Here is a 20,464-nt window from a genome sequence, read left to right as displayed (position 1 = left end):
GTCAATGGGACGTCTTCTCTGACAGTTCTACAGAAGACAATGACTACAATGAGGCCGAATGAAATCCACGCCAGAACCACCAACTGCAGCGATGCCTCCTGCACTGTCGCCTTCCCCCCGGGAATTTGCACTTTCAAGAATATCCATGTTATTCACACCAAGACTTTCTTCTCTGCAACACAGCAGGGCCGTTGCTGGGAGCTGGCCGGGGCCCGGGGTCAGCAACTGGAAGTGCCGGGATGACTGCGTCCTAGGAAGCAGACCTGGGAGGGAGGAAAGAACTGGGAGGCTGAGGTCATTCTTGCTCTCCGCTTGTGCACACCAGAGGCCACCCCGAACGCGACACCTGACGCAAAAAGGGAGGCTTCACTCACTTGAAATGCAGAAATATTTATTTTGGTTTCCTTCATTGTTTTTGGAAATTCTGTTTTGGTTTATAAAACATAGAAATAGCCAACACTTAAAGCAAACATTCAAAACCCCAATGTGACAAATTATTGACTTCTTGTGCAATTAAGAATGCACGTATGAAGCTAGGCTACCAAATAGCGTTATTACAACGACAACTCTTTAGGGCAAACCCAGTTGTGCTTGTATAATACAGGTACTCACATATCCACAAACAACTGCTTTCAACATATAAATGACAACTAAATTCAGTCACATGTGGCAAAGACTTGCAGTAAAGTGAAATGCTGCTAATTTCCCAAATTAACTTAAAAAAAAAAAATCCCTTGAGAAGTTAATCCCAGGAAATGAGTTTTTCAGATTCCTATGTCTTAGAATTTTGGCTTGTCAAATACATTTCATAGAAATCAGGTAGCATTATGATAGAAGAGCATTTATTAATTACCGTCCATTTCAATAAGTACCCAAGTGTATCTACTCCCTTAATATTTTTAAAGACATGCCTTGCCTGAGAGCTTATTCTGGGGAAAAAAAGCCACTTAATCACAACGTACTCTTTTGATATGAAAACCACATTAAAAACCATCACAGACAGAGCGACGGGTTCAGTGAAGATAAAGTGGACAGTTCTTCAGGCGTCACAGTTGAACATGGCTGATCCAGGTAATTGTTTCCTTGTTGAAATGCTTGTCCTCACTGCAGAGTCTAAGGCAGATTTTTTAATAACCCCTGGGAAGGGATGGAGGAAGGGAATCGGGTCTGGAGAAGAGGGTCAGCGAATATTCTGCTCTGTGGGCGCCAGAATCCGCCCGCTCTGGTGAGCGGCCATCCATCCATACCTGCGCTGTTCTGAGCTAGGTCCATCCTCTGCTCCAACAGGAGTGACAGGGGTTAATCAGAAGGGTCACGTGAGATGGGGAGGGGACGGTGGCAGGGATTAAAAGAAAACCTCTGGTCCACTTGCGACCTCCTGCAGCTGGGACAGTTCTTGTTTATAAGGGACGGTTGCCTCCAGTGCACGGTACTCTTCAGAGCAGCAGACACCTGCAGAATTTGCAGCAAGTAGCAGACATCTCAGAAATAGCAAAGTCCTAACCACTTGGTTAGCAAAACAGGGAGACAAGTTTTCACCCTCTTTTTAAACTGAGGAAGTCGTAAATAACTTAGCACATTTATAGTTTCCCCTTTACAATTTTTTTAAGGCTCATTTTGGAAATTGTGTATCACCGTGAACATGGTCTGCAATGCGAGGTGACCATAAGGCAGTGTTCCATTCCCTCTAAGCTTCCTATGACGAGAATCTGAACGCACGAGGCAGACAAAGACGCTCCTTCCCTACTTGCTGTTGTCAAAACTACCCACTGAGGCCATGGGCGGGAGAAGACCGCAGAGGCATGCGGCCTCTTCCCAGCTTCCTTCCTCGCATTAGATTTTGATGGTGGAATAAAGTTCATCGATCTGTGACCTGAAATAATTCCGAAGCTCTGGCCTTTTAGCCTTCATCGTTGGGGTCAGAAGGCCGTTGTCGACAGAGAATAATTCAGAGTGGAGACTAATACCTTTGACCTGCAAAGAAACCAGGCAGTCAAAGGAGGAAAGGAGGACGGAGGCCACCTGAGTCTAAAAAGCACTTAAGCTTCCCAAGGGATAAAGACCCTTCTGCGCGATTCAAGCCAGCCTCTCAGGCCAGGCCCCACTGCACTGTCTCAACAAAGGGCAGTGGCCTGCTGTCAGTACAGAATCAGGATTGTAGCCTGACCTCCAGGAAGAGAATTCATACCCTTGGTTACAAAAATCCCCTCCCCTGCCAAACCACTCCACTATCCCTTCCGCACAGATGTCTTTACGTCACCTCATCCTCTTCTATAATATATTCACAAAAAACATCCTCCAGTCAAAAACCCGTTTTGCAGGAATTCATACACTTGGATGCAAGTCTTACCTGTTCAAATGCTTTTAGGCCAGAATCCTTCCCCAGTCTCACCATGTCTTCCAGAATAGCTTTTTGGACACCCTAATAAGGCAAGAAAAGTAAGATCCTTACTCCCATGGCGGGAGTCCCTGAACTTTGCACCTAATGCAAAGGGAGGGTCAGGAGTAGGCTGCACGCTTCGGAACCGACCTTGTTTCTGCACAGTTCTTCAAAGGAGCCTTCAAAGCCTCTCTTCCGGGCCCAGGGACCTAGCGTCTCAACGTCTGGTATCACAATTGCTATGAGAAATGCCTTTAACAGAGACAAGTAAGTTGTTAAAGGGCTTGATCCAGATGCTCTAAAATTGTGGTTCTTTATTATCTGCAGCCTGGGCCCCTGGGAGAATCTGATGGGAGTTACAGATCCTCTTTTCAGAGCATGTTACCAGCCCCAGAGTCCGCGGGGCCCAGGTTAACTCCTGCCTCTGAAATATAGACAGCATTGGGGATTTTGCAATAAGTGTTTTAAAAGAACCATTGGAAATCAAAACCTAATAAAACCCTAATTTTTACTTACTCTTATATATATTTTTAAAAATAAAACAGGGTCAAATAAGCAAACAAGGGGATAGATATCAGATAACTGCTTTAGAAAAAGAGAAAATGTATGCAGATTCATTTAGAAAAAACTCTAATACCTCATTCTTTACAATTTAGTGACAACGAAACTAAATAAAAATTAGAGGCATGGGTATGATTCCAGGTCAAAGAAAAATAGGTGCACTTTCTTATAAGAAAATATTCTTCCAAAATTATTGGAAAATTTCAAGATTTGTAGAAATATCAACCCTCAGGAAACCAGACACCCTTCTCTTCCTTCCCACCATCTGTCCAAAATTTTAGCAAATGATGTTTCATTGCAATACTGATGTTGGTTTTCGACTTTAAGATATGTTGGCTCACAACCACCATTTGCTCAAAAATGACGTAGGAGACATATCATAAATAAGTTGCGTTTAGTATGTTTGAAAATTCTAAACTTTCTTATAACCTGTATATCAATATTTCCCCTCATAATTAAATTAGAAGCTTATTTTACCCACTCCCTTGGTATCCTTATCCAACTTCCCTTGGTAATACGAAATTAAAGAGAAAAAAACTTTTCTGGATAAGAATTGCCAAGAATAAGAGGTACAAATTTCCATTTACAAAATAGATGAAAAAAAAAAAGAAATGCCAAGCAGTAAAAACCAGTAACGTGTTGATAATATTCCAGCACATCAGACATGAAAGTAAACTCACACCCATCGCAAACTTCCCATCACACTGAAAGGCCCTGGACTTCTAGGCCCGGGCCACGCCGGCCACAGAATTCATGACTGGGGCAGTGCGTACCTGCAAGCTCTCTCCATGGACAAACACCTGAGCGATAGGTTCACTTCGCTGGTAGATGTTTTCAATCTTCTCCGGAGCTATGTACTCTCCCTGTGCCAGTTTAAAGATGTGCTTTTTCCTGTCGATGATCTTCAAGGTGCCATTCTGTTTGGAGGGCGGGGAGCGGCCTGTGAGCAGGTCCAGCAGCTGCTTTCCGCCCAGCAGCGGGCATTTCCTGTACACTATCATTTAATCCTAATAACCTCTGGCGAGGGTCAGCTGTTAACCCATTTTGCAGACAGGCAAACTGAGGCTTAGAGAGATTATGTAACCTCCCCCAGGCCACTGAGCAGAGTAGAGAGACAGAGCAGGGACTTGGGAGCCCCCCTCACTCCCAGCCAACCAGAGCACTCCGCTTGCTCTCTTCAGCTCAGCGAGCTTCACTTTGTCTCATATCTGAATCGGCCGCTCGATGGGGTAAAGGTCCTTGAGAGCAGAGACGCGCTCATCCTCCCACAGGGCTCTGCGCAGAGCAGGGGCTGCAGAGGCAGCAGCTCACTTCCCTCTGTCCCTGTTCCAGGGTGGGGGCAGGAGGGGGCTGTCAGCTGCCCCCCATGATGACTGTGGGGATGCGAGAATCTCCAGACCAGACTCGCCAAATGCCAGTAGCTCCCACCTCCCCAACTCCCGTAAACAAAACCCCCATCCCCACCCCAGGCCACTCTCTCGCTTCGGAGAGTCACCCACTGGAAAGTTCTCTCGGCCCACATCAGTTTTCCTCCGTTTCCAAAAGGAGCCAACTGAGGTCCAGGGAGATTATGAGATGTGCTCCTTAGAGCCATAGTCATAATCAGAACGGATACGTCATCCCTCCTGAGTCTGGAAAGAGGGACTTAATTTATTTCTAAATAGCCTGGGTGGACTTCCCTGGTGGTCCAGTGGGTAAGATTCCAAGCTCCCTATGTAGGCGGTCCAGGTTCAATCACTGGTTGGGGAACTAAATCCTGCATGCATGCCGCAACTGAGAGGCCACATGCTGCAACTAAAGATCCCACATGCTGCAACTAAGACCCAGCGTAGCCAAAATCAATCAATCAGTCAATCAATAAATATTAAGAAAAAGAAAAAAAAAGAACCACGGTGAAGTACCATAATGTCTATGAAAAAAATAAATAGCTTGGGTACTCTGAAATCTAAATTAATTGGGGGGGATATTTTTCAAAACAATAAAAATTTCGGAGTATAAAGCACCATAAAAGAGGGCAGACAGCAGAAGCAAGAAGAACTACAATCCTGCAACCTGTGGAACAAAAACCACATTCACAGAAAGATAGACAAGATGAAAAGGCAGAGGGCTATGTATCAGATGAAGGAACAAGATAAAACCCCACAAAAACAACTAAATGAAGTGAAGATAGGCAACCTTCCAGAAAAAGAATTCAGAATAATGATAGTGAAGATGATCCAGGACCTCGGAAAAAGAATGGAGGCAAAGATCGAGAAGATGCAAGAAATGTTTAACAAAGACCTAGAAGAATTAAAGAACAAACAAACAGAGATGAACAATACAATAACTGAAATGAAAACTACACTAGAAGGAATCAATAGCAGAAAAACTGAGGCAGAAGAACAGGTAAGTCACCTGGAAGACAGAATGGTGGAATTCACTGCTGCAGAACAGAATAAAGAGAAAAGAATGAAAAGAAATGAAGACAGCCTAAGAGACCTCTGGGACAACATTAAATGCAACAACATTTGAATTATAGGGGTCCCAGAAGGAGAAGAGAGAGAGAGAAAGGACCAGAGAAAATATTTGCAGAGATTATAGTCGAAAACTTCCCTAACATGGGAAAGGAAATAGCCACCCAAGTCCAGGAAGCACAGCAAGTCCCATACAGGATAAACCCAAGGAGAAACACGCCGAGACACACAGTAATCAAAGTGGCAAAAATTAAAGACAAAAATTTTTGAAAGCAGCAAGGGAAAAAGGACAAATAACATACAAGGGAACTCCCATAAGGTTAACAGCTGCTTTCGCAGCAGAAATTCTACAAGCCAGAAGGGAGTGGCATGATATACTTAAACTGATGAAAGGGAAGAACCTACAACCAAGATTACTCTACCCGGCAAGGATCTCATTCAGATTCGATGGAGAAATCAAAAGCTTTACAGACAAGCAAAAGCTAAGAGAATTCAGCACCACCAAACCAGCTCTACAACAAATGCTAAAGGAACTTCTCTAAGTGGGAAACACAAGAGAAGAAAAGGACCTACAAAAACAAACCCGAAACAATTCAGAAAATGGTAATTCAGAACACACATATCGATAATTACCTTAAATGTCAATGGATTAACTGCTCCAACCAAAAGACACAGGCTCGCTGAATGGATACAAAAACAAGACCCATCTATATGCTGTCTACAAGAGACCCACTTCCGACCTAGGGACACATACAGACTGAAAGTGAGGGGATGGAAAAAGATATTCCATGCAAATGGAAATCAAAAGAAAGCTGGAGTAGCAATTCCCATTATCAGATAAAATAGACTTTAAAATAAAGAATGCTACAAGAGACAAGGAAGGACACTACATAATGATCAAGGGATCAATCCAAGAAGAAGATATAACAATTATAAATATATATGCACCCAACATAGGAGCACCTCAATACATAAGGCAACTGCTAACAGCTGTAAAAGAGGAAATCGACAGTAACACAACAACAGTGGGGGATTTTAACACCTCACTTACACCAATGGACAGATCATCCAAAATGAAAATAAATAAGGAAACAGAAGCTTTAAATGACACAATAGACCAGATAGATTTAATTGATATTTATAGGACATTCCATCCAAAAACAGCAGATTACACTTTCTTCTCAAGTGCGCACAGAACATTCTCCAGGATAGATCACATCTTGGGTCACAAATCAAGCCTCAGTAAATTTAAGAAAATTGAAATCATATCAAGCATCTTTTCAGACCACAACGCTATGAGATTAGAAATGAATTACAGGGGAAAAAACGTAAAATACACAAACACATGGAGGCTAAACACTACGTTACTAAATAACCAAGAGATCACTGAAGAAATCAAAGAGGAAATCAAAAAATACCTAGAGACAAATGACAATGAAAATACGACCATCCAAAACCTATGGGATGCAGCAAAAGCAGTTCTAAGAGGGAAGTTTACAGCTATGCAAGCCTACCTCAAGAAATAAGAAAAATCTCAAATAAACAATCTAACCTTACACCTAAAGGAACTAGAGAAAGAAGAACAAACAAAACCCAAAGTTAGCAGAAGGAAAGAAATCATAAAGATCAGAGCAGAAATAAATGAAATAGGAACAAAGAAAACAATAGCAAAGATCAATAAAACTAAAAGCTGGTTCTTTGAGAAGATAAACAAAATTGATAAACCATTAGCCAGACTCATCAAGAAAAAGAGGGAGAGGACTCAAATCAATAAAATTAGAAATGAAAAAGGAGAAGTTGCAACAGACACCACAGAAATACAAAGCATCCTAAGAGACTACTACAAGCAACTCTATGCCAATAAAATGGACAACCTGGAAGAAATGGACAAATTCTTAGAAAAGCACAACCTTCTGAGACTGAACCAGGAAGAAATAGAAAATAAAAACAGACCAATCACAAGCACTGAAATTGAAACTGTGATGAAAAGTTGTCCGACAAACAAAAGCCCAGGACCAGATGGCCTCACAGGCGAATTCTATCAAACATTTAAAGAAGAGTTAACATCTATCCTTCTCTAACTCTTCCGAAAAATTGCAGAGGAAGGAATACTCCCAAACTCATTCTACGACGCCACCATCACCCTGATACCAAAACCAGAGGAAGATACTACAAAAAAAGAAAATTACAGACCAATATCACTGATGAATATAGATGCAAAAATGCTAAACAAAATACTAGTAAACAGAATCCAACAACACATTAAAAGGATCATACACCATGATCAAGTGGGATTTATCCCAGGGATGCAAGGATTCTTCAATATATGCAAGTCAATCAATGTGATGTTAACAAATTGAAGAAGAAAAACCATATGATCATCTCAATAGATGCAGAAAAAGCTTTTGACGAAATTCAACACCCATTTATGATAAAAACTCTCCAGAAAGTGGGCATAGAGGGAACCTACCTCAACATAATAAAGGCCATATATGACAAACCCACAGCAAACATCATTCTCAATGGTGAAAAACTGAAAGCATTTCCTCTAAGATCAGGAATAAGACAAGGATGTCCACTCTCACCGCTACTATTCAACATAGTTTTGGAAGTCCTAGCCATGGCAATCAGAGAAGAAAAAGAAATAAAAGGAATACAAATTGGAAAAGGAGCAGTAAAACTGTCACTGTTTGCAGATGACATGATACTATACATAGATAATCCTAAAGATGCCACCAGAAAACTACTAGAGCTAATCAATGAATTTGGTAAAGTTGCAGGATACAAAATTAATGCACAGAAATCTCTTGCATTCCTATACACTAATGATGAAAAATCTGAAAGAGAAATTAAGGAAACACTCCCATTTACCACTGCAACAAAAAGAATAAAATACCTAAGAATAAACCTACTTAGGGAGACAAAAGACCTGTATGCAGAAAACTATAAGACGCTGATGAAAGGAATTAAAGATGGTACCAACAGATGGAGAGATATACCATGTTCTTGGATTGGAAGAATCAATATTTTGAAAATGACTATACTACCCAAAGCAATCTACAGATTCAATGCAATCCCTATCAAATTACCAATGGCATTTTTTACAGAACTAAAACAAAAAATCTTAAAATTTGTATGGAGACACAAAAGACCCCGAATAGCCAAAGCAATCTTGAGGGAAAAAAACAGAGCTGGGAATCAGACTCCCTGACTTCAGACTACACTACAATGCTACAGTAATCAAGACAATATGGTACTGGCACAAAAACAGAAACATAGATCAATGGAACAAGATAGAAAGCCCAGAGGTAAACCCACACACCTATGGTCAACTAATCTATGACAAAGGAGGCAAGGATATACAATGGAGAAAAGACAGTCTTGTCAATAAGTGGTGCCAGGAAAACTGGACAGCTACATGTAAAAGAATGAAATTAGAACACTCCCTAACACCATACACAAAAATAAACTCAAAATGGATTAGAGACCTAAATGTAAGACCGGACACTATAAAACTCTTAGAGGAAAACATAGGAAGAACACTCTTTGACATAAACCACAGCAAGATCTTTTTTGAAACACCTCCTAGAGTAATGGAAATAAAAACAAAAATAAACAAGTGGGACCTAATGAAACTTCAAAGCTTTTGCACAGCAAAGGAAACCATAAACAAGACGAAAAGACAACCCTCAGAATGGGAGAAAATATTTGCAAACGAATCAACGGACAAAGGATTAATCTCCAAATATATAAACAGCTCATGCAGCTCAATATTAAAAAAACAACCCAATCCAAAAACAGGCAGAAGACCTAAATAGACATTTCTCCAAAGAAGACATACAGATGGCCAAGAAGCACATGAAAAGCTGCGCAACATCACTAATTATTAGAGAAATGCAAATCAAAAGTACAATGAGGTATCACTTCATGCTGGTTAGAATGGGCATCATCAGAAAATCTACAAACAACAAATGCTGGAGAGGGTGTGGAGAAAAGGGAAGCCTCTTGCACTGTTGGTGGGAATGTAAACTGACACAGCCACTATGGAAAACAGTATGGAGGTTCCTTAAAAAACTAAAAATAGAATTACCATATGATCCAGCAATCCCACTACTGGGCATATACCCAGAGAAAACCATAATTCAAAAAGACACATGCACCCCAATGTTCATTGCAGCACTACTTACAATAGCCAGGTCATGGAAGCAACCTAAATGCCCATCGACAGATGAATGGATAAAGAAGATGTGGTACATATATATAATGGAATATTACTCAGCCATAGAAAGGAACGAAATTGGGTCATTTGTGGAGACGTGGATGGATCTAGAGACTCTCATACAGAGTGAAGTAAGTCAGAAAGAGAAAAACAAATATCGCATATTAACGCATATATGTGGAACCTAGAAAAATGGTACAGATGAACCGGATTGCAGGGCAAAAATTGAGAGACAGATGTAGAGAACAAACGTATGGACACCAAGGGGGGAAAGTGACGGTGGGGGGATGGTGGTGTGATGAATTGGGAGATTGGGATTGACATGTATACACTGATGTGTATAAAATTGATGACTAATAAGAACCTGCTGTATAAAAAAATAAATAAAATTAAAAAATTAAAAAAAAAAAGTTCTAAAACTAATGTTCCCTTAACCAATGGTCATCATGTTTTTCTCCTTTTTCAAATTGTCCAAGAACAGCAGAAATAAAGGGGAAATTCTATGTAATCATTCCTCATAGGTGATTAAATAAACAAACAAATAAATAAATAAAGCACCATAAATCTGTAAGACTAGAACAATACACAATAATAAAAATTACACTAGCCATTTGAGTGCCTGCAGTTAAACATAGTAACAACTTTAAAAAGCAGTGGTGTCACCACAACAAGCACAAGTGATGAAACCTACAGGTCAGCTTTTTGCACAAGCATCTCACTCCCAAGACGGACTCTGTATCTCTCTATAGTAAACAGTTCTGGGGCTAAGTTCAAAGGGGACGGCCTGACCCTCTAAGCACTTATCCTGTGTTTACTGGGATGACCATGCTAAGAAACATGTGTGTTCGCAAAGTCTCGCCTGGCATACATTCCTGACGGCCTATGCAGCGCCCTCCAGACCTTGACTAAGACCTCAACGTCAAGGCACAGCAGTGAAATGTGAAAAGCCAGACACAGTGTCTCTGGATTTCAAGCCGGAAGCAGCAACCGGAAAGGACGTCAAGCATCAAAACAAAACACATTTGCTGCCGTTGAAGTGAAAATGCTACACGAGGATGCTACGGATAAGCCTGTTTCCTGCAGAAGACGGAAGGGTCTACGCTCCACCGCTCGGTAAGGAGAAAGAGGAGGGAAGGTTAGGGTGCCACTGCGATGTGGGGTTTTTTTCTTCCCTACGGTGGAACAAAAGTGTCTGTGAACAGGGGAGGGGGACCACTTACTGGTAACCACTTTCCAATGTCCCCTGTGTGCAACCAGCCGTCTTTATCCAGAGCTTCTGCTGTGTTTGCTGGGTCCTTTAAGTAGCCTTGAAATACATTAGCCCCCTTCACACACACCTGAGGGAAAAAGAGCGGGAGGGAGGCGTGGGCGTGGGAGTTGGAAGAAGGTGGATGAAAGGTACAAACATCCAGTTGTAAGATACATAAGGACCAGGGGTGTCATGTACAGCATGGCGACTACAGTCAGCACAGCCATATGGAAGGTTTTAGAGTTGTTAAGAGAGCAGATCTTAAAGAGTTCTCATCACAAGGAAAAAAACCACATTTCTTCTTTTTTTTGTATCTGTATGAGATGATGGATGTTTCCTAAACTCGCTGCGGTGATCACTTCACAATATATGCGAGTCAAATCATGATGCTGTACACCTTACGCTCACACCATGCTGGATGTCAATTGTATCTCAACAAAACTGGAGGGGGAGAAAGATGATCTGTTAAGAGCACTGACTGGGCCTTCTCCAGAGAAAACTCGTGTGTCTCTGTGTCTCCCAGCCTTTAGCCAGACCCTGAATGCCATGATGCACAGGGAGCTACCAGAGCCCCGCTGGCATCGTGGCGGCACCTCCAATCCCCCACTTCCCTTCCATAATGGCCTTGGCTGCAGTCAAGTTCCAGGGCTCACGCTCACCCTAGGCTCTGGATCAGAGCTGCTGGAAAACCCCAAAGGGGGTGAAATCCCAAAGCAATCTGGTCTTCCTTCCTCTAGCCAGTAGCTCACTAACAGGCATGGAGGGCAGTTAGCGGACAGGAAGCCATGGCCCAGGACTTCAGGCCCTGGAGCCTCTGTACCCTCCTGGGCCCATGGCCCCATCGTGGCTGGCGGCAGAAGGCAGGCATTAGTGCCCCCCACCTCCCTACCCGCCCTGCGAGTTAGGCATAAATGTACCGTCAAAAAGAAGCCTGTGTGACTCAGGGTCACCAGCAACACCAAGCTCAGTGGCTTTACGTGCTGTGGTGCTGAGAGGTGGTTGGTTACTGGAGGAGCCCGCAGTGAGGGGGTGACTGCGGGATTTCACTCACCTCGCCCTCGCCCTTGGCAGCCACGTAATTCATTTCTTCCACATCGACGAGCTTTATAATGTTGCAAGGCATCGGGGCACCAACATGGCCTGTATATCAAATAAAAGATGATCACTCCTAATGTGACAACCGATATCCTTAGGACAGATCACTTTTATCACAAACAAGCCCACTCATGATGAGAACAGAGGGTATAAACCTCTGGTTTCGGCAATCACAGCCTGTCTCCCCCTGGTAAATTACAGAGTTTATTCCTAGAAAAGAGACAAAAACATTCAAAAGTCTCTTAGGGAGCTTTCCCAAGTCTGATGCTCCAAATTATTTTTCAAAGTATAAATGATTTGGCTGCTCATTTTCAGGGTTTCTTTGAACACCTGGAAGCAGGTTTCCTGAAACTTTTACCTGGTTCCTATGATCTGACGGCCCTGCTCTCCCTCATACAGACGTAATGTCCCCGTTCTCTATAAGAACAAACCTTGACGGGTCAGATGGTTCCGACCAATACGGCCTTATTCCCTTGATTATAAACGAACATGTTTTACATGTAAGTTTATTAAGACAGGACAGGGATTCTTTTCACAGCTCACTTAACTCTCTTGCCAAAGGGTGCTAGGACTGGGTTCTTTATAACAGAAATTAGATTAAGTTTTAAGAGTATCACAAATCATTCTTCCTATGTTTTGATAATTTTAGCTTAAAGAAGTCACTATTCAAATTCTCTAGCCGGTAAGGCACCAGGAGTTAAAAATTAAACAAACAGGGACTTCCCTGGTGGTGCAGTGGTTAAGAATCCACCTGCCAATGCAGAGGACACGGGTTCGATCCCTGGTCTGGGAAGATTCCACATGCCGCGGAGCAACTAAGCCTGTGAGCCACAACTACTGAGCTTGTGATCTAGAGCCCGTGAGCCACAACTACTGAGCCCATGTGCCACAACTACTGAAGCCCATGTGCCTAGAGCCCGTGCTCCACAACAAGAGAAGCCACCGCAATGAGAAGCCCACGCACAGCAACAAAGAGTAGCCCCCGCTCGCCACAACTAGAGAAAGCCCACAGGCAGCAACGAAGACCCAACACAGCCAAAAATAAATAAATAAATAAATTTATTAAAAAAAAAATTAAACAAACACCATGAAAAAGGTTCACAGACCGTTAGTGCCAATCGCAGCGGAATTATGCTACTAGAAAGTGCTTCATACTAGAATCTATGTCATTAGATGCTCATATGTGTAAAACAGTGAACAAATCACATAATTTATTTATCACAGTGAAGAATACACTGCCGGTGTGGGACAGGGGAAAGCATAGAAGTTTTGTGGTCAGACCTGGGTTGGAATCCTGGCTCTAAAACATAAAGCTGTGTAAATTCTTATACATTACTGACATGCTTTTTAGCCAACAATCAATCATGTCCTCTCAGAGGTAACAGGGCTTCTCTCACAGGGATGTTGGGATGAAATGCATATAATATGCATCATAAACTCCTGACGCAGAACCTCATGCAGGACAGTTTGTCCTCCCCTGTTTTTTCCTTTTGGAACAAAGGACTTGTGTTTATTTCTGTCTGGAGTCTCTGGAAATTTAATTAAAATTTACCAGCAAGTAATTAGGCCCCAATAAATTCCTGGAAAGCTCTGTTGGGCCAAACATTCTGAACCTGGTATAAAGAACACCATCTTTAGATATGACCTTCAGGATCTACGTAAGTCTCTGTTGCCACCCACCCACGTTGACAGTCAGAGCCTCAAAGTCACATCCCACTCTGCCACAGGGCCCCCTGGTTTCCAAGATTGTTGGCCCCGAGGCCTAATCATCAGAGACACAGCACTTGTTTAAGCTGGTTTATTAACCCAATTCCAATAATTCCGATGCCAAAAGGAAGATCCCAGTAAGGAAGGTCCTGCCATCATACCTGCGGTCCAGTCCCCGGGCACGGTCAGGCAGCACCCGGCAGTGCACTCGGTCTGTCCATAGCCTTCGTAGAACTGGGTCACCAAGAGATGGGACAGGAAGAGAGGGGGACAGTCACACCTCTGCTGGAAGTGCTCAGCAATTAAGTTCCTCTAGCTCGTTTGGTAACCTCAGCCCATACACTACAACACGCTTTATTACAGCACCCAACGTATTCACCCGCGTAGGAGACAATGTCATTAACAGGTCGCGCTGCGCACAACCTGCCCAGGGACACACTCGCTCCGTCGGCTCACGGCTACTTATCACCCAGTCTCAGCTGGCTCCCCCTCCCCTTTAAGAAAGGGTCTCTGCATGGTTTGCAGGTCGGCTTATCACTCACTACCAATCCCCATGCCCTCACACCTGATCTAAAGGCATCTTTTGTGCCTTACCCTAGAGAAAATTACCCAGTGGTAGACACAAACGCACATTCTGCCTGGGGTAAAAGATATATACAGCCACACCTCGTTTTATTCACTTTGCAGATACTACTTTTCTTACAAATTGAAGGTTTGTGGCAACGCTGCGTTGTCAGATGACGGTTAGCAGTAAAGTATTTTTAAATTAAGATATATACATTGCCTTTTAGACATAATACTATTGCACACTTAATAGACTACAGACTAGTGTAAACATTACTTTTATATGCACCAGGAAACCAAAAAGTTCACGTGACTGGCTTTACTGCGATATTGGCTTTGTTGCAATATTGGCTTTGTTGCAGTGGTCTGGAACTGAACCTGCGGTATCTCCGAGGTGTGCCTATACCCCTTTCTCCAAGCAACCTAGGAATAACATGATCTTCCAAACAAAAATACGACACACAGAGGAGAAGAAGAGTGCCTTTTGGAAAGCAGACTCCTGGGCGTGACTCGGTCCGAGACCAGAGGGAGGTGTGGAGGGAGGCGCCTCACCTGGCAGCCCAGCGCGGCTCTCAGGAAGGTCAGCACGGTGGCGGACACGGGCGCTGCTCCTGTGATCATCAGCCGTACTTTTCCTCCCAGGCTCGACTTGCAAGGCAGGGAGAGGGGAGAGGGGAGAGGGGAGAGGGGAGAGGGTGAGGGGCAAGTGGCTGGAGGGTGGCGGGCTTCTCAAAGATTCCTTCTTGGAACCCCAGTACTCTAACCCACCAGCTTCTTGTCTGCAGGCTGCAGAGAACTCACTGTGCCCGAGGACGCACAGGCACCCCAAGGGGGACCCCTGACTGGAGTTTGGTTCCACCCGAAACCACTCCATTCGCTCTCAACAGGTGTGGAAAATAAAGCAACACCTCTATACCTGCAGGTGTTTTAAGGAATTAGAACAAGAGTGTCGTGGGTTTATGGCAACCACCACCTTCTGGGGGACATAATATTATTCCATGTTCTTTATCACTCATGCCTAAAAAAATCCCTCAAGAGTTCCAGAACAGTAAAACAAAATGGAGAATCAGAAAGGCTGTGCTACCTGATTCCTTTTCTGCCCTGGATAGCTAAACACTGTTCAGATTTATCTTGGACACTGAGGTTTTGCTAATGGCTTTGTCCTTAGTTTTTAGAAATGTGCCAGAAATTCTCTCTCTCTCACCTTCTCTTTTAAAAACAGCCCTCACACAATATAGGGGTAGGGGGTTAAGAGGTACAAACTATTAGGTATAAAATAAGCTGCAAGGATATATTGCACAACATGGGGAATATAGCCAATATTTTATAATAACTATAAATGGAGTATAATCTTTAAAAATTGTGAATTGCTATATTGTACACCTATAACTTATATAATATTGTACATCAACTATACTTCAATTGAAAAAAAAAAAAGAGCCCTCACAGAAAGTCTGAAATGCAAATGAGTTTACATGACAAATAACCGTTGTGAGTCAATGTGCTACCTGTATTTTGTGGAAGATCAACTTATCCCACAGGCTGTTGTTTCTAATGATGCCACTGCGAAGCTCGGCTTCTTTCCTCTTGGAGGCAAAGTCCAACAGCCATCGCTTCAGCGTGGTGTTTGCCTGAGCAAAAATCTAATAAGTCAAGAAGCAAGAAGGTTTCACAATAAGTAGGATGGCGAGATAATAAGAAGTCAGATAATAACAAGTGTTGGTGAAAAGGTAGAGAAATTGGAACCCTCATACACTGCTGGTGGGCATGTAAAATGGTGCAGCTGCTTTAGAAAACAGACCAGCGGTTCCTCAGTTAAACACAGAGTTACCTACCATATGATTAGCAATTCCGCTCCTAGGCACATACCCGAGAGAATGAAAACACATGTCCACACAGCCTCTTGCCCGTGAATGTTCACAGCAGCATTATTCATAATAGCCAAAAAGCGGAAACAACCCAAATGCCCATCAATGGATGGATGGATAAATAAAACGTGCTGTATCCATGCGGTGGAATATTATTTGGCCATTAAAAGGAATGAAGTACGGATGCATGCTATGACATGGATGGACCCTGAAAGCATACTAAGCAAAAGAAGCCAGCAACAAAAGAGTATTGCATAGAGATATGGGAACATATTGTATATGTATAACTGATTAACTTTGTTATAAAGCAGAAGCTAACACACCATTGTAAGGCAATTATACTTCAATAAAGATGTTTAAAAAAAAAAAAAAAAAAAAAAAAGAGTATTGCATGATTCCATTCACATGAAAATCCAGAATAGGGAAATCTATAGATTCAGAAAGTAGATGAGTTTTTTGGGGGGTGGAGGGAAGTAGCAGGGTGGAGGATGATACCACATTCTTTCTGAGGTGATAAAAATGTTCTAAAATGGACTGTAATGATGGTTGCAGAACTCTGTGAATGTACTAAAAACCTTTGAATTGTACAATTAATGTACAATCAATTGTACAATTGTACAATTGATTGTACACTTAATGGGTGAATTGCATGTAATGTGAATTATATCTCAATAAAGCTGTTTTACAGTTTTTTAAAAAACAACCATTAAAAAAATGAGAAGGTTGGCACTTCCCTGGTGGCGCAGTGGTTAAGAATCTGCCTGACAATGCAGGGGACACAGGTTCGATCCCTGGTCCGGAAGATTCCACATGCCGCAGAGCAACTAAGCCCGTGCGCCACAACTACTGAGCCTGCGCTCTAGAGCTCGCGTGCCACAACTACTGAGCCTGCACGCCACAGCTACTGAAGCCCGCGTGCCTAGAGCCCATGCTCCACAACAAGAGAAGCCCGCGCACTGCAACGAAGAGTAGCCCCCGCTCGTCGCAACTAGAGAAAGCCTGCGCGCAGCAACGAAGACCCAACGCAGCCAAAAATAAATAAATTAAAAAAAAAAAAATGAGAAGGTTCTCATAGATGATGAAAGCCATGTCTCAAAATAAAGAGTATTAGAACTGCCCAGTCCACACTCATTCTGGACACTGCTCACACCACACGGGGTCCTGCCCCAGCTGTGGGGTCCGTGCTCCAAAGGCTCACACCTCCTCTCGGTCCCTGGCTTGGTTTGAGAGTCACGTCTCTCAGGGTGGCTAAGTAGGTAATATTTTCCATGCAGTGGAGCTTTACAATTTATAAAGCCATTTCATAGTTATTATTTTCCTGTGATGTAATTAGCATCTTTATGAGATGGAGGAGGTAACAGCCCACTGTAAAGATGAGAAAACAGAGGCTCAAAGAGTTTATCGTGAAAATAAAACAACCTCCACCTCACACCTGTATTGTGCCTTCCAGTTTATAAGGTGCGTCCACAGGCCTTTCTCTTATAACCCTCACTCACAGCTCTCGGAGGTCAACGCACTCAGGTTTATTAGCAGAGGGGTAAACTGCAGCCCCTCGAGAGAGTAAGGGCAGCGGCCGTGGTCACACACGGTCTTGGATTCAAGGTCCGGAGCTCTGCCCCAGCTCTTCGCTTGGCACTTACTCGGTCAAACATCCGGTTCAGCAGTCTGGGGACCACAGGGAAGATGGTGGGTTGAAGGGTCTTGAGATCATCCGTAAGGAGCCTGGTATCTCCTTGGAAAAATCCTATCTTAGCTCCGTGACACAGCATCATACACTAGAGAGGCGCAGAGAAATAGCCAACATGTCATCATTGCAGCAGGGGTTACACAACACACACAGACACACAAGGCTCCGGGTTTAGCGTTTCAGACCAGCTTCCAGAAATCATAAAGTTCCTACACGTAGGGAGCTTTTAAAGCAACGTTCTTGTGTTCTGGGGTCCTTGTACAACATGGGAATGTGGCACGGCTCTTGACTATCCTGAAGATAAAGGGACTAGAGTAAGAAACCAGGGAATGTGGTTTTCAGGGATGATCAGAGAGGTTCTGCTATTTTAGCTTCAATAATAAATATCTGCTGAATGAATGACATGGTATTCGATAATCCAAATATTTTTAGCCTTCCAGAAACTTTAGGTCTAACTTATTCTCATCAAAAAAACTTAGCTACTTGCCTTAGCTTTTTAAAGTCTCATTTCTTCTATTTGAATCTAACTAAAAAATTCTGAGTAGTCAGAATACGCTGCGGCTGAGGCACTAGGCCATCTGTACCACAGCGGTTTGCATTCGGCTATAACCTAGTGCCTGAATTTTTTCCTGTCTGATGAAAGCTGCACTGGCAAGCCACAGGCACTTGACAAAGAGTCTGCCTGTTTTAAATTTTAAAAAGAAAGAGAGATTCAAGAGATGATGCAACGGAAGTACAAACGGTCTCAGGCTTGAAAGCAGAAACAACTAGAAAGGTTCATTGTTTAAAAATACAGCTTGGAGGCTTCTGTTCAGTGTGGCCTGCCTCCTGGGCACACTTTGAAAACTAGTTAGGCACCTACGGTCCACTGTCAACATGTCTGCAATCACTCTGTAAACTCACAAGGTCTCCTGAGGCGTGCAGGAGACACAAGTATCAGATGGAAGATCCTTGATCCTTTGGGGGAAGTGAATCCTACAGGGCGGCAGCTAGTCAAAGGGCCGGGACTTTATCAGCCACCCCTCTCTCTCCAATACCTGCCCAGTACCTGCAACACAGCTGGTGCTCCGTGAACATTCATTAAAATGAGTGAGCAGTGCTCACTGTTTCTCCTATAAGCATACAATCCAAAACTGTCCAAGAAGGAAAAAAGATGGTTCTTGGTCAGTTTTCAAATTAGTCACACAGTCGTGTATGAGGAGCTCAGGCAGAGGTCAGCTGAATATCATCCCGCTTTGCCAAAGGCACTTGGAATATTGCTGAAAAAATGAATCTGAAGTCAACTTGTGCCTTATAAACAAGCACAGTCAAAAATAGAGACTTCTGGGACTTCCCTGGAGGTCCAGTGGTTAGGACTCCACACCTTCCACTGCAGAGAGCACGGGTTCGATCCCTGGTCGGGGTACTAAGATCCCATAAGATCCCACAAGCCGCATGGTGTGGCCAAAAAAAAAAAAAAACAGACTTCTTACAGAACTGAAGCCTCACCAGCCTTTGTGGGATGGTATTCATAAAAATTCTACATTCACAGCTCACCTTTCTGAATTCATGTCCATATTCGTGTCCTTCAAAAGTCTGAGCTTCCAATTTTAAAATGAGTATTAAAGTTCAAGTATCTGGACCCAGAAAAATAATTATACTCTTAAATAATTAGCTCAATTTCTAAAGTAGGGCTGAGCAAAGAACTCTCTACATAGAGGACAGTCTGCACATTCAAACTTATCTGCGTGAACCACTCATGCATGTGTGCAATGGTAAAAATGAAATGTCTGTGTCACTGGCATTCAAGACAAGTGCTTTCTGTAAGACACAACAACTTAGCAGAACACAGCCAAACACATGTGCACAAACAAAATAAAACTCAGTGCCTACCTCTACAACTTTCTCAAACATGTGGGCGAGAGGCAAGAAAGAGATCAAAGTATCATCTGAGGAAGCAATGAATGCACCCTGGAAAGCAAAGACACCAGGCAGGCAGAAAAGCATTAGAATTTCCAGGAATTTTCCATTTTATTATTATAACTTACAAATTATTAATCTTAATATTAACATTAACTGTAAACATTTACTTCAATGATTCATGAATTTTAAGTTTTCTTTGAAGGTCAATAAGGAAATTAAAATTTCACTTGGTAAGGTACTAAATGTTGAACTCTGTTTAGAAAGTATATACCAAAAGGATTAAGAAAGTGTAAGTATAAGTGAACGTGAGATCGAGCTTCTGCAGTCGCCAAAGGTGCCCATTCCCCAAAACCATTAAGCACAGGCTCCTACCACAAAAAAGGAGACCGTATGGAGCCCTCCCAGAGACATGTAATTTGCAAAAGCAAATTATGTAAAAGCGTGCAAAGGATATGAGGGAAAGGCATACATTATATTATTCAATAAGTACTTTTTTAAAAGGCAAGTTTGAAATAGACCTTTGGTGTTACAGATTGAAATGTGACCACCCCCCTCAAAGTCATATGTTAAAGCCCTAGCCGCCAAAGTGACTGTATTTGGAGACAGGGAAGGTCATTAAGGTTAAATGAGGTCATGAGGGTGGGGCCCTGATCCAATAAGGCTGGTGTCCTTGTAAGAACAGAAAGAAACACCAGAAACCTCTCTGTTGTTCTCCATATGCAAACAGAGGAGAGGTCGGGGGAGGCGTGGTGAGGAGCCTGCGGTCTACAAGCCAAGAA

The 20,464-nt window shown here is 42.8% G+C and overlaps 1 protein-coding gene across 4 annotated transcripts in view; it reads right to left on the bottom strand.

Annotated features, from left to right (window-relative positions):
- Positions 1 to 374: 374 nt before the first annotated feature.
- ACSL1 (acyl-CoA synthetase long chain family member 1) overlaps positions 375 to 20,464 on the bottom strand; it is a 75,786-nt gene continuing 55,696 nt past the window's right edge. For 3 of the 4 annotated variants that reach the window (XM_082375257.1, XM_082375260.1, XM_082375258.1), the window contains 11 exons: positions 19,656 to 19,733; positions 17,737 to 17,871; positions 15,737 to 15,871; positions 14,781 to 14,876; positions 13,826 to 13,898; positions 11,914 to 12,002; positions 10,834 to 10,950; positions 3,715 to 3,858; positions 2,531 to 2,632; positions 2,351 to 2,422; positions 375 to 1,974 (listed from right to left, as the gene is read on the bottom strand). In XM_082375257.1, coding sequence (XP_082231383.1) covers positions 1,834 to 1,974; positions 2,351 to 2,422; positions 2,531 to 2,632; positions 3,715 to 3,858; positions 10,834 to 10,950; positions 11,914 to 12,002; positions 13,826 to 13,898; positions 14,781 to 14,876; positions 15,737 to 15,871; positions 17,737 to 17,871; positions 19,656 to 19,733 — 1,182 coding nt within the window. In that variant the 3' untranslated portion in view covers positions 375 to 1,833. The remainder of the gene's footprint in view (positions 1,975 to 2,350; positions 2,423 to 2,530; positions 2,633 to 3,714; positions 3,859 to 10,833; positions 10,951 to 11,913; positions 12,003 to 13,825; positions 13,899 to 14,780; positions 14,877 to 15,736; positions 15,872 to 17,736; positions 17,872 to 19,655; positions 19,734 to 20,464) is intronic. The other variant, XM_082375259.1, reaches the window with a different exon arrangement.

This window comes from Balaenoptera borealis, assembly GCF_965194805.1.
Source record: "Balaenoptera borealis genome assembly, chromosome: 21".
NCBI lineage: Eukaryota > Metazoa > Chordata > Mammalia > Artiodactyla > Balaenopteridae > Balaenoptera > Balaenoptera borealis.
The sequence above is the reverse complement of the archived record's forward strand: the minus strand, read 5'-3'. Positions and strand labels throughout refer to the sequence as shown.